The sequence below is a fragment of the Anolis sagrei genome, chromosome 4 (genome assembly GCF_037176765.1).
Source record: "Anolis sagrei isolate rAnoSag1 chromosome 4, rAnoSag1.mat, whole genome shotgun sequence".
In the NCBI taxonomy this organism is placed as follows: domain Eukaryota; kingdom Metazoa; phylum Chordata; class Lepidosauria; order Squamata; family Dactyloidae; genus Anolis; species Anolis sagrei.
Window position 1 is genome coordinate 51,586,914 of NC_090024.1, and position 17,404 is coordinate 51,604,317.

The following is a 17,404-nucleotide window of genomic DNA, read 5'->3' on the forward strand; positions in this document are numbered from 1 at the left end:
ATATTATTTGAAAATATCATTACAGTTTTATAAAACAGACTCAAAACTGTAAAACTGTGAAAAAAGATTATCCACTATGTAATAAGAAGAAACTAAAACAGCCATTCTTACATTCAATTTGTTTTTCTTCAAGAGCAATATCAGTCCCTACGAAATTATCAGTTCTCAGTTATAGCTGAGTCATTCAGAGGCATTATGAATTTCAAAGTGCTCTTATGACATAGAATTCTCACTATTATAATAATCCTTAACAATGAAGCCTAAATGCATTGTATGTGTTTTGAATATTGAACACTTTGGTAAATGGAAGGTATTTTAAGAATAAAAATTGAATGAATGAACAAATGCTGTCAGATGTATTTATAGTGCCTTGTATTTTATCATATCAAATGTATCCATAATATTATATAAATCAATGCAAGCATCAATGCCTCAATGAGTTCCAATTTATGCAAGTCTGCATCTAGGATAAGATCAGCTTCTTCTGCCCTTACTCGGGACAAATTCTCTACAAGTTCATCATTGCTGAGTATAACAAACTCTAAGGTATACCAATCCTCACTAATTTGTTCTTGAATGATGCGATTACTAATTGGGAGAATGCTTCTGGAACATGGCCATACAGTCCAGAAAACTCACAGCAACCCAATGAACTATGTGGTGTAGTTCTCCCCACCACTAAAGGGTGTCGGGAAGCTAGGCAAGACCAACCTTCACCCATCCCAAGTCCCATAAATGCCCCCCTCATATGTTACCATGTTTAATGGTTTAAATGATTTTAATTTAGTTATATGTTAGCATTTAGTTATTTAGATTTTTTTTTCTGTCTACATGTATGTTGGCACTGAATTTTTGCCATTAGTATGTTGTAAACTGCCTTTTCATTCCCACTGGGGTGAGAAAGGTGGTATATAAATATAGTAAATAATAATTAAATAGATAATATCAATGCCAAATCAATGAATTTAAGATAGAGGCCTGCCATCCCTCAAAGTGGTGACAACTCCCCCCCCCCCCCATTACCACCACCACAAAAAAAAAGCCAGCTTGCAAACTGCACTTTACAATTGTGATAAAGGATGGGATGCGGCTTCAGAAGCAAGTGCCTAGCAACTACATGAGAATCCAAAGTATCTCCCACCTGACTGGGTAGCTGCTTATGTTTCAGTGAAATAATCCAGCCAAATGATATTGTATAGAGAAGATATTTGTTTCTGTTTTTGCAGACTTACCTAGACCTGAAAAGAGAGAGACCAAATGTCCTATTCCAGGATGTGATGGCACAGGGCATGTGACTGGATTGTATCCCCATCACCGCAGTCTCTCTGGATGTCCACATAAAGTCAGAGTTCCCCTTGAAAGTAAGTATCATTTCTTCATATAGAAAACTGTATTTTGTCTCATCAAAATGAAAGCATGGAGTTGTGTTGAGGAGAACCAGCCACAATCTTATCTATGAAGCAGTAAGGATCTGTGATAGGAAGTAAATTCATTAATATTTGCAAAATCTCTTTACACTTCAGACATCAGATAATTTCCTAGATCAGGCATCCTCAAAGTGTGACCCTTCAGCTGTTTGGGCCTCCAACTCCCAGAAGCCCTAATGCACTTGTTCAGTTGTCAGGAATTCTAAAAGTTGAAGGACCAAACAGCTTGAGGATGCCTGTCCTAGATTCTCCACCTAGGCAATCTGGACAACCCTGGAACAAAACACCAGATCATGCAGATGCAACCAATGCTTTTTATCACCCACCTATCATAAAGGGCAGCAGAAGGATCCCCTAATTGTTCCATGACATCCCTGCTTGGCAGGAGTAGTTGAAACCACTGCACTGGGACAAAAATTGGAGTATCGAGGCTTTGGGAGACTTCAAAGGCTGAACTGTGGAATCCTAAGATCTTCATGCTGCCCATGTGTTGTACTTGGGAACATATATGATGAACCAAAGAATGAATGTGTTGTGTTATCACCAGCAACAAATATAGACTTAATCCACACAGGATTCCCAAACAAAAGCCCAAACAATCTCCATTTCCCTCTACAAAATTTTGAGAGGAATTATAGCAGAAGACAGGAGTATTTAGGGTTTGTGCAGAGTTCTGTGGTCTTTTGTGGGTAACGTGGGATGCAGTATTTTCATGGGTCTTCTCTAATTTGTGGAAATGTTTTGTGTGATTTGACAAAAATTGCCTGAAAATAGCACCATTTTTTTTCCAGAAAATGGGGATTGGGGGGACTGGTGAGGGACTTTGAGGCCACTAAATGGGAGTCACATTTGTCATGAATAAGTTTTTAAAAAGTAGCCCCAGGTCCAACCCTGGCCAGTAATTTAGTCTACTCCCTGTAATTAACTCATCCCCCGGGCAATATTACTACCATATGAGCATGACCAGCCCTTTCTAACTGCCTAGGCCCATATACAAGAGGGACTATTGGACCTTGCACCTTGGATTATTATGGAATCGGTTTGTTTTAATACATAGGATTGTGTTAAGAGGTTATGTTTATATTTTAATGGCTACTCTGTATGTTTTATGTTTGCCTTTTATGTTTAAGTCCCTTACTTCCTTACTTACTTACTTACTTAGCCGATCCCTCGTTGGCCGAGTAGGATAGTCTTCCATGATCAGTATTCTTGTGGATCCGTAGGTGGCTGTAGAGCCCTATTCTTGACCTGCATCTTCTCCCACAGTGAGGGCATTGGTTTCCAGGTGGGAGGCGGTCTTGGTGGGGGTTGGCTTGATATGCCTTCCTCCTGGCACGTTTCTCTCTTTCACCCTCCATTTCTGCCTCTTCAAATTCTGCAGCACTGCTGGTCACAGCTGAACTCCAGCTGGAATGCTCAAGGGACAGGGCTTCCCAGTTCTTGGTGTCTATGCCAGAGATCCCTTAGATGAGATAGAGCAGTATATAGATAAAGTTTTTTTATTATATTATTATAACCACAAATTTCACAACCTACAGTGAAGTTGATGGGTATTCAATATGTTGTTCTCTTTTTATTTAGTCCTGGCTATGCATGAAAATGTTCTAAAGTGCCCAACTCCTGGATGTACAGGAAGAGGACATGTCAACAGTAATCGTAACACTCACAGAAGGTAATCCTACTCTTTTTACCAGTGACAATAAAGTAGCATTTCCAAGACTGGAACATTTTCATTGGCATTTATCACTCATTCTGTGCAAAAGGATAACACAACCACCTAACTCCCACAGGAAAAACTCTCTTATAGCCAAATGAGTGGAATAGTCTATTCAAATGTAGACAAATATAAGACATAGTCCAGCTAAAATGAAGTACTCTCAGGTCCCATCATCTTTAGCAGGAAGCAATTAAACACCTACTTCCTTCTCTCATTAAAATCACAGAAACATTGAAATGCTGAAGTATAGGTTGAATGGCTCAGTCATTTTCTGTAATAATCTGACCAATGAATTGCTGTTTGTTCTGTCCTTACAGGACTATTATCTCTTAACATTCAGTCAATATATTTTAAAAAAATAGGTTTAGCCATTGGTAAGGGTATAGACAGCTACCCGACGTGTGCCAGTAAATTATGTTGAAATATATACATTTTAACAATCCATCATATAAATCAATACATAATTTAAATGCTTCTGCAACCTAATTCTATGAGAAGTCATATTTGTGTCCTTGATTTTAAATATATGCAACGAGGAATTAGCAACAAATAAAGTGAATGACAAAGGATTTTATTCATAAATACAGAAAAGGCCAATTTTATGTGGTGAAAGCAATGTGATCAGATGTTTTTGGTGTACTTAGTGTGCTGATTCAATCTTCTGACTTCTCCAGCATATGTTCAGGCTATGATTCACCATGAATTGATCCAGTACACCAAAAAATAGGGATAAGATTAGCTTGGGTTAATTTCCCCATTTGAAGAAACAGATGTGGGGATGAGTTTTCTATTACAAAATCTTGTTACAGGGCCAGCATTACCCCTAAAAGATTGAGTGATGCTTGGTGATGTATGGAGGTAAGGAAGAGGTATGGGCAACAAGACTGGGATGATGGAAATGGGCAGACAAAAAGTTCAGAGAACATGTGGGTGAGATATGAATGGATAAACAAGGGCAACCAGAATCAGTCAGGGATCTTCATTATGTGGAGGAGAGGGAACTCCAGCAGGACATAGATGCCTGTGCAGAAAGAGATATAGCTGGCATTTCAGAGGATAAAGACAAAAACCAATAGCAATATGCTAAATAATGTTGCATAGAATACCAAAGTGCAAATTTAAAATGTTCCCTCCATTGGGGAGAAGAAAGATAGGCTATTAAGAAATACTCATATGTGACAAATCTCTTTCAAACAGTCTTTCCGGTTGCCCCATTGCGGCAGCTGAAAAAATGGCAATGTCTCAGGAAAAAAATCCACAAGAATCACCCAACATGGGGCAGTGCCACGATCAGGTCCACAGGTAAGACTCACCCATCATTTCATACTTCAGGCATGTGGGCAAAACATATTTGTAACTAACATTGTAGCCTGCAATACCTTGAGATGCCGTTCTTGTCATTCTGTAGTGCAGATAGCAATGTACAAAATCTAAGTTAATCAACTCTATAATATTGTGTGAAAAACACAAGTGCCTCTCTATAAGTGAAAAGACTGCAGGCATAATTTTGGGTTTGCTGCAGTCAATATAGGAGTGAGGCTTCTTTTCCTACATAGACTGAATGAAAAATGCCTTTGTGATTCATGTTCTAAGACTGCAAAATGCAAATTTGCATGACATTAGTATTGAAGATGAGGTTAGTACCAGCAATTTGCCATACAGTCAAGCCATTAGAAAAAAACACAATATGAATGTTGTGGTGAATATCCTATTACAAGTGTACCTGATGGATGAACATTTGTGTTGAGTATCACACATAGAAACAAACTTCCAAATATGAAACAATCCTAAAAAGAATGACTTCCATATGTATTCGGTTAGCTTCTTCAGAAAGTGTTGCACTGGGATCACATTGCTGATATTTTAAAGTACATTTTCTTAGTAGCACCTCTTCAGTATTCCTTGCAAGAGAATAAAACCAATATTATGTTATTTTATTCATTCTCTCTCTACAGAACAAACTTGGTGAAACAACTTGAATTATCTCAGTATAGCGGTCGATCTGTCCAGCCAATCCCTTTCTCCAGAGCCATCTTTACAAGAGAGCAAGAGAAATGTGGAAAGATACCATTCGACTATGCTAGTTTTGATGCCCAAGTCTTTGGCAAACGCACAATGATGCCAGCTATGCAAGGACAAAAACCTACACAATTCCTTGACTGTAAGTGAGAGACAGACACAAATCAATTATTCTTGTTTTGGTTTTGAATTATGTCTCAGAAAAAATGTCAATAGCATAGTTTAAACCATATAGCTTGACTGTAACATTTCAAAAACATGCTATAGTAATAATAATAAAAAAGAGTCTAGTCAATAGAATCATGGAAAGAGGTGTATTTGTTGCAGTGCCTGCAGAAAAAGAAAGTTGAGTGCACAGATTTGGAATGTGGCTGCCCATATACACATATACAAACACAAATAGGCATCCTTTATAGTTGGAGTACTAAAAATTCTAAATATTTCTTTGCTCTCTCTTGTTTTATAGAACCCTAAATATGTAAATATTTTGAAATAAGGCTGGGGTCCAGCATACTTGGAAATTGAATCTTGTTTAGCTGTGTATTTTCTCTCAATCACATTAAAATATATGTCTACAACCATAGCTTGGAAACATTAACATTTTGTTTTCATAGAAAATTAATGTGATTAATATTTAAGTGTAAAGGAAATTTTATATAATCAGTTTATTACATTAATTGTTAATAAAAATGCTAATCACTAATTTGTTAAATAAAACAATAATTTATAATTTACTAAAAATGGTCAACCCTCCTAGTACTCACAAAGGTAATGAATTAAAATAACCGGACACTTCAATAAGCTAATATCAACATGTTTAAGTTTTAAAATATCAAAGTTTGAATTTGTTGTTAAAATAATGATTTTTTAAAAAATTGGAACAAATAATCTCCAGATTCTGTTCAAAATGACTTAAGTCTCAGGTAAAGGATGTTTGCTTCACAAAAAATGGAGACATTGTGGATCAATGTTATAGAATCTCCTCTTTCCTGAAATTCACTGGAATTTACAAAGCTATCCCTGATAATTTTTCTAAATTATTATAAAATGAACAGGATCCTGAACAATACTGATATTTCTTGAACTACCCAAGATTTCATGAAAATATCATTACTACGTCAGTGAAATAAATCATTGGTTATTTCCCTGGGTTGTCCAGGGAGAGGTGGTCCAGAGTACCAGTTTCTATCAGTTCCCAACATGATGGTAAAATATAACAGAAAGGAGTTATTGGCATTATTGTTCAACAAACTCCTATCTAAAGAATTCTGACTAATGTTGCAATAACTGAAGATACCCAATGAACTGAATAGCTACTTAATTCTACATTCTTATTTTAAAATTCCTTGACACCGAATGGAATGTTCTATCTTCCTTGTTGATATTATACTTCACATTTATCTATGCAAGGGAAAATATGTTATTTAGCAAAATTCAAAATGAATTTACCAAAAGAATAAAGCATTGCAATAAATGTGAGGCAAACAATAAACATTGCAATAAATGTGAGGCTTGGCTGTAACCCAGCATTGTTGTAGCTTAGGCACACCAATTTTGTTTCAGTTTTATATATTGAAAAGTCAGTGGTAAATGAACCATCATGTTCATGCTAATAAAATTGATAATTCTATTTATGCTTAAACTGTTACTGAGCCAACTGTGACTTGTTCTTGATTCACCCATCACTGAAAGTGATGGAAGTAAAAAGATCTCCAGAGAAAGGAATAAAGAGATTCCTTTCATAGAATAAATAGTTCACTCTTTCCTCTTCTATTTGAAATAAGACTGCTTGAACATTTGTATAGCATCTTTGGATTTCTGACAACCATATCAACAGGAAAAACCCTCTGAAGTTTTAAATGTATTACTTTCTGAAGCTCTGAGTAGCAATGTTGACTTTCTAATCAGGTGCAGATATTTTTTATTTTATTTTATTTTACTTCTTTTGGAAATTGAAATGATAATATATTTTTTAAAATAGCATCTTTAATAGGGGTAACAGTTTCATGCAATCTATTTCTAATCAAATCTCTCTTCAACAGCAAAGCATTTTTCAAATCCAGGGAAATTTTCTAATCGGCTGCCTAGTGCTAGCGCCCACACACAGAGCCCTTGCCATGCCAACTCTTACGGCTACGGTCAATGTAGTGAAGACACCCACATAGCAGCAGCTGCTGCAATCCTGAACCTTTCCACCCACTGCAGGGAAACAGCAGAGATCCTCTCCAACAAACCACAGAGTCTGTCTGCCAAGGTAGGCCAGTCCAAGAACCTGGAGGGTGTGCTAGCTACTGAACTGCACGAATAAACTGTCTTTCATGTTAGTGACTTCATTCGATTTCTCTTTTTCTCCCCTTCACAAATAGCAGAAGGAAGAAAGGGATTTTAAAAGGAGCAGCTCCTTTCTGGATGCTCTTTGGAAGAGAGACAGAGGGATGGTTTGGGGAGGGGAAAGAAATGTCAAAGCTGTAGGCTGCTCTTGTAGGCAGTTTCTGTAATAGGCTTCAAAAAAAGAATTAAAATGAAAGAGGGGAGTCAGTTTTTGGTGGACACACTGCAAACACATTGTATCAGAGTTTTGTCTTTGCATGGTGAAAAGAGCTATTGTAGGATGAACCAAAATAGAGGAGACCATGTCACATATTCAAATTTTGATATTTCTTGTTAGTTTTTCTAATTTAGCTAAATATCTTAAAACTATTCAGACTATTATTTAGAAATGAGCAAAAGCTATTTCAATTCAGAAACTGAGGCTGAGAAGAGATTTCGTGCATGTCTGATTGTTTACAGTTTTGTATTTCATTTCAATCATGTTCCCTTTTCAGTGATAGTTAAGCAGCAGAGAAAAAGTATCATGCTGTTATAAAATTTTATTACATTGGGCATAAAATACCCATGAGTATATTGCCTTGGAAATCAGTAGATTTGACCCTTTGCGGTTCTAAGCTTTAGAAATACCATTGCATATCATTTGTTTCTCTGGGAGCATTGTTAGAAAGGGAACTGTGGTGCTAACAGACCTTCATTCAAACACACTGAATCAGTCTGGTAGAAAAGATGGATGGGTGCAGAGTCATGGAAATAGTTGGTCTGTGAAACATGCTCTAGAAAAGTACACAAAACATTGCCTTTATACTTGAATATGCTCTTTGTGACATATGTCTGTTTTGCAAACACAATGGTAGCCCTATAAGCAACATTTATTCTGGCCGGAGAGAAACTCCTTCCTTGGAACTTCTGTTTTACATCATTATCCCTGGCAACCAATCCATATTTATTCAATTAGTTGAGATATCGTGAGATAGAATTTTCTGCTTTTCTATTTCTATTGAGAGGCTTTCGTTCTGATGGGCTTGCTTTTTCAAGCCAGCAAAGAGGACAGTGTTAGATTCATCGACCTGCAAGCCAGACAAAACCTTTTTTAGGGCTTGGGATTTGTTGCCGATTTTCTCTGGGTCCACGGCTTTATTTCTGTTACTGGCCAGAACCATCATTGAGTGCTGGGTTATGGCAAAGGCATCTCTTTCACGCTCTTGTGTTGAAAAGGAGGCCGATGCCAGAAGCTCTATTAAATTGCTTTCCCTACCTTTGGCTGACCTTAGAAACAGACCTTTCTTGCCAAAGAAAGGTAATAAAGGGACCGTACATAAGATTTTTTTCTCTCTCCACTGTACACCTGTTTTGAATTTGCCAAAGAAGGAAAGGCAATCATAACGCCTCATTGTAGCATTTGGGGTGTATAGTGGTGGGTGGGTGGCATCCAGATTTTTAAAAATAAAAATGTCCTTTGTAATCTCATCTTCTGCCAATTATCACTTTTGCCAAACTTCCAGTAGGACACAATGACAACCAGTGGTAGAGAGTATCTGACAGAAGAATTAGAATTAGCTTCTGGCCAGAGAGGAGGCAAGCAAAACTGAAAGTGATGGGGTTGCCAAAATCACACATATTCTTTTTATTTGGTTTGGATAATCATCCATTTTCTAAAATGGGTGATTTAAGCAGGAAAATATATGATATAATATTCTCTAGATACATGTACCTAAACTAAAATAAATTATGCTACAATATTCAAAATATAAGCTGAATCCAACACAGTTACATTTTTTGTTTTAATTTGATATGGTGATGTTTCTGGTTTTTTCTTACTGTTTCCCTTTTATTCATTTTATTTGTTTAGGATATATCTTTTTTAAAAGATTTGTTTTGAGCCTGAATCTTTTTTCTCAGAAAGCATTACTTTGAAATAAGATCAAAGATGAACTTGAAATTGCCTCAACTTTGCTTTCTGACTTCATGTAGCTTTTTGCAATTGTTTTGAAAAATAGTGTTGCAATTAGATTAATGGCTTAATGCTTTAAAAATGTTTAGACTTCATATTATTTTAGCTATTTTTGTTTTAACTTACATTTTAAGATACTTCGAGATTCATTTGGGAGAAAGGCTAAATAAAATCTAATCAAACAAATAAAAAAATGAAAGATATATTGGGAGCATTTCCTATGAATGAAAAATGAATTTGTGGAGGTTCCATTTCTTTCAGTGCTGCTTGAGAAGGAAATGTTTTTGTATAAGTGACTGTAATAGAGAAGACACTGCACTGAGTTTTAGTCAACACTTTAAGGGAATTAACCAAGGTGCTGACACTTGCAGTTACAGCAGCTTTAATAGTTTCTAAAATACAGAATTGTTGCAGTACCCCACTAAAAGTACAAACCCCTGTGGGGCTATACATTTGAAAATAGAGACTTCCTTATCCTCTTAGTACAGGAACTAGATATGGGGCACCATTTTTCGAATGCAATAAAACCAATTTACAACAAGCAAGAAGCCAAATGGTGAAGGGCCAAATGACGGACAGTATACTAATACAAAGAGGAACAAGACAGGGCTGCTCCCTCTCTCCCGTACTATTTATTATGGTTCTCGAAATTCTGCTGAACAACATAGGGGAGGACAAAACTTTACTAGCCGCAAAAATAAGAAGGGAATCATATAAGCTACGCGCCTATGCCAATGACATGATCTGCATAATAGAGGACCCTTTAGAAAACATAGAAGCATGGCTGAAGAAGATAGAAGAATTTGAAAGTGTGGCTGGTTTCAAACTGAATAAGAACAAAACAACTATTCTGACTGAAAACATTACAAAAACAAAGCAAAAGAAGTTAGAAGACTCCACAGGAATAAAAGTGATGTCCAAAATAAAATATCTAAAGATATTTTACGCATAACTATTAAAAAATAACTACGAACAAAAGTGGAGAGAAATTAGGAAGGACTTGGAGAACTGGCAGCATCTAAATTTGTCACTTAGGCAGGATTGCCATGATAAAAATGAGTGTATTGCTGAAATTAATATTCCTCTTTCAAGCCATCCCGATTATTAGAAACATCCAAACTTTCAGGGCATGGAATAAAGATCTAACAAAATTCATATGAGCAGGGAAAAAGCCTTGAATAAAACTCTCCAACCTGACTGATGACAAAAAGAGAGGAGGCCTGGCGCTACCAGACCTCAGATTGTACCATGAGGCATGTGGTCTCCAATGGATGCGAGATTGGTGTAGCCTTAATAAAATAAAATAATTAACATTAGAAGATCACAATCTACGCAGTTGCTATTTATCGTGTCATCAGCAACCATACCATTGTGTTACAATTCTAACAGAACAAAACAAACAGAAATTAATAAGAAAAAGAAAGAAAAAAACACACAGATTTTGCAAACTTGGTAGTTGGTTAAATGTCCTTTGACCAGTATCTGGCCACTTGGAGTGCCTCTGGTGTTGCCGCAAGAAGGTCCTCCATTGTGCATGTAGCAGGGCTCAGGATGCATTGCAGCAGGTGGTCAGTGGTTTGCTCTTCTCCGCACTCGCATGCCGAGGATTCCACCCTGTAGCCCCATTTCTTAAGATTGGCTCTGCATCTCGTGGTGCCAGAGCGCAGTCTGTTCAGCGCCTTCCAAGTCGCCCAGTCTTCTGTGTGCCCAGGGGGGAGTCTCTCATCTCGTATCACCCATGGACTGATGTGCTGGGTTTGGGCCTGCCACTTTTGGACTCTCGCTTGACATGAGAGAAGCCTCCTCACAGGATTGCAAGACATCCGGGCGTCCCCTGGGCAACGTCTTCGTAGACGGCCGATTCTCTCGATCCAGAAGCAACCAGAGACAACTTACGCAGTTGCTGGCATGTGTACACATGGTATGACAAAAGAGTGATAGAGAATTACTTCGGCAATCATTTTATTCGCTCATCCATTATGAAGATCTGGGAAAGACACAAAAGCAAATTCCATAGAAAAAAAACATCTATGGGTATCCCACCTAGAAGCATTGCAGAGACAAAAACTAGGATGGGACACATGGCCGAGATATAAGGAGATCCTAATGAAACAAGTTAATGGCTACACCCTAAAGACCCAAGAAGAAATAAAAAGAACTTACCATAACCTATCATGGTTCCAATATAGACAATTAAAGGAGGCATTCAATAAAGACAAAAAAGCTGGATTTGAAGAAGGGGAAAAAACGTGGGACAGGATCCTTCTTTCAAAAATAAATAAATTTCCAAAATCTACAAAATACTCCTAACTTGGTTGACAGAGAAAGATCAAGTAAAAGAATGCATGGTGAAGTGGGCACAAAACATCGACCACAATATTAAAATAACAGACTGGTAGAAGATATGGAACACCAAAATAAAATATACAGGCTCCCAAGACTTACGCGAAAACTGATACAAGATGATTTACCGCTGGTACATCACCCCAAGCAAACTAGCGAAATGTTATAAGAACCTTTCAGATAAATGCTGGAAATGCCACTCACAGGTGGGATCCTTCTACCACCTTTGGTGGACTTGTGAAAAGACATCCAAATTCTGGAAGATGATCCACATAGCTATGCAAAGAATCTTGGGCATAACTATAGAGCTAAAACCTGAGTATTTCCTTTTAGGAATTGTTGACTTTGCTTTGGAAAAGAATAACAAAAAAATTATTCAACTACCTGACCACAGCCACAAGAATTATATACACCAAAAATTGGAAAGGAAAAGACTACCAAGTATAGAGGATTGGATAATCAAAATTTTAGAGATTATGAATATGGGCTGCCTCACTGAATATCTAAGAAATAAGCAATTGAAGATACAAGAAAAGACATACTGGACAACTGTCAAAAACGATCAATGAGACAACCGGGAAGACCACGTGATTCATAATGGTACCAACAAGAGTAAGACAGATACAGAAAAATACCATCCGACCGATGGGAAAGTGCAAGAAGACTACAAACATCTCCTCCCCACCACCTCCCCCCACCTTTTTCCCTCTCTCTCTCTCTTCCCCTCCCCCTTTTCCTCTCTTCTTAACCTTACCTTAACCATAACCCTAACCCAACCCCTCCCCTTCCCTCCACCAACACCCCTAAATGGTCTTGGTCCTCTTTTTTCTCCCCCCCCCCTCTTTTCCTCCCATTTCTCTTTTTTTATGCATCATTGTTAAAAAACAAATAATAATAATAATAATAATAATAATAATAATAATAATAATAATAATAAAGAAAATAGAGATTTCTATCATCTACCTATTAGACTGTAGTAAGTCCAGCACCCCCATGGTTGTGCAATTTTTTCTTTAGTTGTAAGTCATATCAAATTCATTACATTTGTACTAATGATGTGATATCTGACATGTGGGCCAAAAACTTAAGAATTGAAATTTACCAACACTTTTTTGTTTTAATTTTGTAAATATCTGAAGCCTCCCAAAGTCAGTTTCATTTTCAGTGCAAGGAAGCAAAGCAAAGCCAAAAAGGCTGCCTTTCCTCCTTAAATCAATGGCCTCTTTCCATTATGAAAGGGAAACAGCAGAGAGAAGCAGCAGAGTTTGATGGGAAAGAGACCAAGAAAGCACAGAATTCTGGGAAATGTAGTTTGGGAAGGCAAGGAGTCCCATGCCAGAGAATTCAAAAGGCCCTGCCCTAAACTAAATTTCCCAGAATTCTGCTCAGCACCAGAAAGCCCCAATCAGGATAGGGAGACTTGTCCCTCCATAGCAACAGCCAGCCAGAGTTCTAATAAATTGTTGAATTTGCAAAGAGGAGGACCAACTGACACTTCTAGTAAGTAAATCTGTTCTGTGCTGGGAAGAAATCCCTAAACGGAAGTTCTATTGGTTAATATGACAGACATTCAATGAAATAGCTGTCTGGATTTTTAAAACTATTTTTGTCAAAACTTTTTTTTAAAAATCAGTAGATGTATGAATATTTCTGAAAGTTGGGGGGAATTATCCCCTGTTATCCTGTGTTATCCTGTGTCATTGTATAGAAAATTCAAGGAGATTGCTCTTGTAGTTTTTTTAAAAAAATGTTGTTTAGAATACTTTGAAAATTCCCCAGATATCCATAGACAAGTGAAATATTCTGAAACTTGATGGACTAACAGTGGTAAATGTATTCTACCATTGTAGCAAGTTTCATCCCAGCTGTAAAAATGAGGAGGAAAGGGGTCCATGAAGTTTCTACACTTGCTCAATTACTATAACAAAAAAGTACCGACATTTCATTACTCTCGTTCAGAAGAAAATTTGTGTTTCTAGCAGAATGGCATTTTTGCTGGCGGAATGGGCTTGTTTCTGGTGCTAACCTCATACAGCTACATCATCTTTGACTTAAAATTTTACTGTCCCTTTGACTCCAACCCATGACAAATATAGTGGCATCTACAGAAGGCTTGGAGGTACTGTGTGGTGCTGATATGTCATGTATCATTATAAAAGCCTCTTGAAATTAATCTGGATGATTCAATCCAAATTAAATCCATTTGCAAATCTACTACAATGTTTATAACAAACCACGTGTGAAATATATCAGTTTTTCAGGAAACATTTCCATTATTATTTTTAATAATCTTGATGCATTTTAAAAACCAGAGATAGGTCTTCAGGTCATTAAAAGAAATTTAGAAGGGATAGAGATTAATCAATCAGAAGTATTAATAACCAAAGCTGCTTCTTTCTGGCCTCATCCATTTTCCCCTGGAGTCAAGTGTTTAAAAGGTTTTAAGAGCTAAGAACCTAAATGCAAGTTCTTGTACTGTATACAACCAATATAAATCATATTGTATCACATCACAGATTTTTCCTGTTTTATATAATGGTTTATTCTGCTGCCACTCAAAAGAGGTACACATAAGCAGCATGTTCTATCTTTATCTTCATCATTGCCTTTGCCAAGAATTCTATTTAATGTTTGTGTGTTTCTACAACATGCTTCAAAATGTCATATGCATACTGTGCACTGAAAGAAAACAAACTGAAAAAATAAACAGCATACAATAATTAGGAGAAAAGCATCTCTCATTCCTCTCACTTCTTCTCCTAGAATTCATTGTGAAATTGTTGAGTGAAACAAAATAACATTTGAGTTGAGGGAGCCAGTGTTCATATGTGTATATGTGTATGTTTAATGCAAAAGAACTAGGATACAAGAAAGATAACAATTGTGCCTGAAGTTATTCTGTGGTATGTAATACTAACAAATAAAATTTAATTTTATAAAATGTCAAATGCTTGCCAGTTATCCCAGTGTTTTTGGATTCAGTGGCCAGAATACTGGGATCAATTTGCTTCTTGATGAGCAATATATCTCAAATGCCAGAGACTTTTCTTAACAACAAAAACTTAAAATTCAGCCAGGAATACCATGTGGGGCTGGGCTTTCACATGCTCTCTGAGCAATGTTTGCAGTGCTTAAGATCTTTGACTAAGGCCCCAGTTTTATGATTTTGAATTTCATCTTTTAGATAAGTCAGTATCCAAACCATACCTTTTTTGTGTTACATCTTCTGGATTCCCTCTACAGCCATATTTACCAGGCACCTATTTTTCAATCACAACATTTTTTAAATGAAATACTTTAATAAATGTTAATGAAACTAAATCATGTTTAATATAGCAACTTCCTTCTCTTATAACCCATTTTACTGGCTGTAATTGTAGTGTCAGAAGGGTTACTGTGTTTTTAAAAGTTTTTATATTAGTTGGCTTTGAGGGCCAACTAATCAAAGGTGGATTAAAACTATCATTATACCTGCAAAAGTTGGCTTCAGTGCAACAGTGTTTTCTTCCTCTTCAGGCTGTAGGAACTTCCTTCCTGTTAGTTTCTACAGAAGTACAGGAAAGGTCTTGTCCAACAAAGCTTCAATGGATTCAGTGGATCTAATATGTCAGCACTGGTAACTTAGATTTGATTATGAGTTTGCATAACCAGTCACAAAAATGCCTCAAACAGTTATGAATCCAGTGAACAAGAACTGACATTTGCATTGATAGCATTGACTCAGTTGTTTCATATGCTACATCCATGGTGTGGGTTGCTGTCAAAGAAACACTTTCACTGTGTATGAAATGTACATCCTACAGAGGTATACTGGGGACACAGCTGCAGAGTAAGAGGAAAGATAGCCTTCCCAGTGCCTAAGAAGGAAATAATTCTATTTGCAGATGCCTTCAATTGGATGTTGATATTTACGTACACCTAAACTGTCTCCCTTGAATCACACAACACTTTTTTAACAATATATTTAACTTACGGACTTTACTGACATGTGGCGTAGTGATGCCTATCAACTCAAGTAGCTTTAATGTGAATTTTCCTGAAGATTAGATTGGCTCCTGGGGCCAGTTAGGAAGTCCAGATGATATCAGGGGTGTGTTCTCAGCCTTAGAGGCCAAATTTGACCGATCTGGATGGGGCTCCCTACCCCTGCTTTAAAGGAATTGGATACATTCATAGGGAACAGAGTAAGAGCTAAAAAGCTTGATAGATTGTCCTTTATGTTCATAGATATTATACCTAAAAATAACCATTATTATGGAGAAGGGGGCCAAAATGTAGCCTGCATAACATGTTGGTGTATTTCCCAGATGTATAGTTAGTTACCTTTAGACTTGTACTTCTCTTTAGACCACAATTGTGGAACAGAGATTTAAATTTTTCACTTTTTGCTCCTAAGCCATTGTATGCTTTACAACTACTTCTACATGTTAGAGCAAACAAAGAGACAAGCACAAACTGTTAGCACGGATAAAACTAATTCCTCTCAGCATGTGTGTTTTGCATTTCAACTCATGTAAATTGCAGACCATCATGGCTACAGGAATAAAATAGAGTTTGCTTCTGCTGCTCTGGTAGTTAAATCAATTCCTTGGGAATACACAGCATTTTGTTGCAGGAATACTTTTTTTACAGTAAAAATGATAAAATGACCATCTGTAGGTATCTACATGTTCAGCTGGCTCAAACCTTCCTCCCAACGACGCAATGTTTGAGTTTTTTAAAGAAAAAATACAATGAGGAAATTACACTTTAGTGACTGGTATCAGCTCTGTTGGGTCCCGGGAAGTTGGTGTCAGACTAGGGGATGAAACCTAGTGAGTGTTCACTTGGAGAGGTGAGTGACTATGGGTATTGGTCTCCAAGTTCAAAGTCCAACCCCAGCAGCACCACTGAAGACTTATTGATTTACTATTCCCAGAGTAACTATGGGAGGTGGGGTTTAGGAAATTGTAGCACTTCCCAAAAGTAACTTTTCTAATCTTGTTTTGGCTGCAAGGATGGAACCTTGGTTTTATCCAGTAGAATATTTCACGTGTTGAATCTATAGAAGTGATTGTGGGAAGGGAAACTTATACTGTTTCCTTAGGGTTTTTTTTTTCATGTCAGGCGTAACTTCAGAAACTGCAAGTCGCTTCTGGTGTGAGAGAATTGACCATCTGCAAGGACATTGCCCAGGGGACACTGGGATGTTTTGATGTTTTACCCCCCTTGTGGGAGGCTTCTCTCATGTCCCTGCAAGGGGAGCTGGAGCTGATAGAGGGAGCTCATCCGTGCTCTTCCCGGATTCGAACCTCCAACCTGTTGGTCTTCAGTCCTGCCAGCACAAGGGTTTAATCCATTGTGCCACCGGGGGCCCCTGTTTTCTTAGTTGACCTACATAACTTCCAACTAACAACATGGGCAGCTCTTTGCTGAGACAAGCTGAATCTGTCATATAATGCAGTTTCAGAATGAAGATGAAATGCAAAGAAGTGGATTATATTAATCTATTCTATCATATAATCCAAATGCAGTTCATTTGCATTCTGAAACTGTAGCATGTGGTAGTGTACATCCAGCCTGAGAAAACTGGAAAGCTTAAGCAATGCTCCTTAAGCTAGCCCTTATAACAGTGGT

The 17,404-nt window shown here is 37.3% G+C and overlaps 1 protein-coding gene across 3 annotated transcripts in view; it reads left to right on the top strand.

The window, feature by feature from the left end:
• Positions 1-17,404, top strand: part of ST18 (ST18 C2H2C-type zinc finger transcription factor) — a 166,824-nt gene that overhangs the window by 104,795 nt on the left and 44,625 nt on the right. For all 3 annotated transcript variants that reach the window (XM_067467428.1, XM_067467427.1, XM_060775297.2), the window contains exons 6-10: positions 1,227-1,361; positions 3,009-3,099; positions 4,342-4,446; positions 5,100-5,305; positions 7,206-7,417. In XM_067467428.1, the coding sequence (XP_067323529.1) occupies positions 1,227-1,361; positions 3,009-3,099; positions 4,342-4,446; positions 5,100-5,305; positions 7,206-7,417 (749 nt within the window). The remainder of the gene's footprint in view (positions 1-1,226; positions 1,362-3,008; positions 3,100-4,341; positions 4,447-5,099; positions 5,306-7,205; positions 7,418-17,404) is intronic.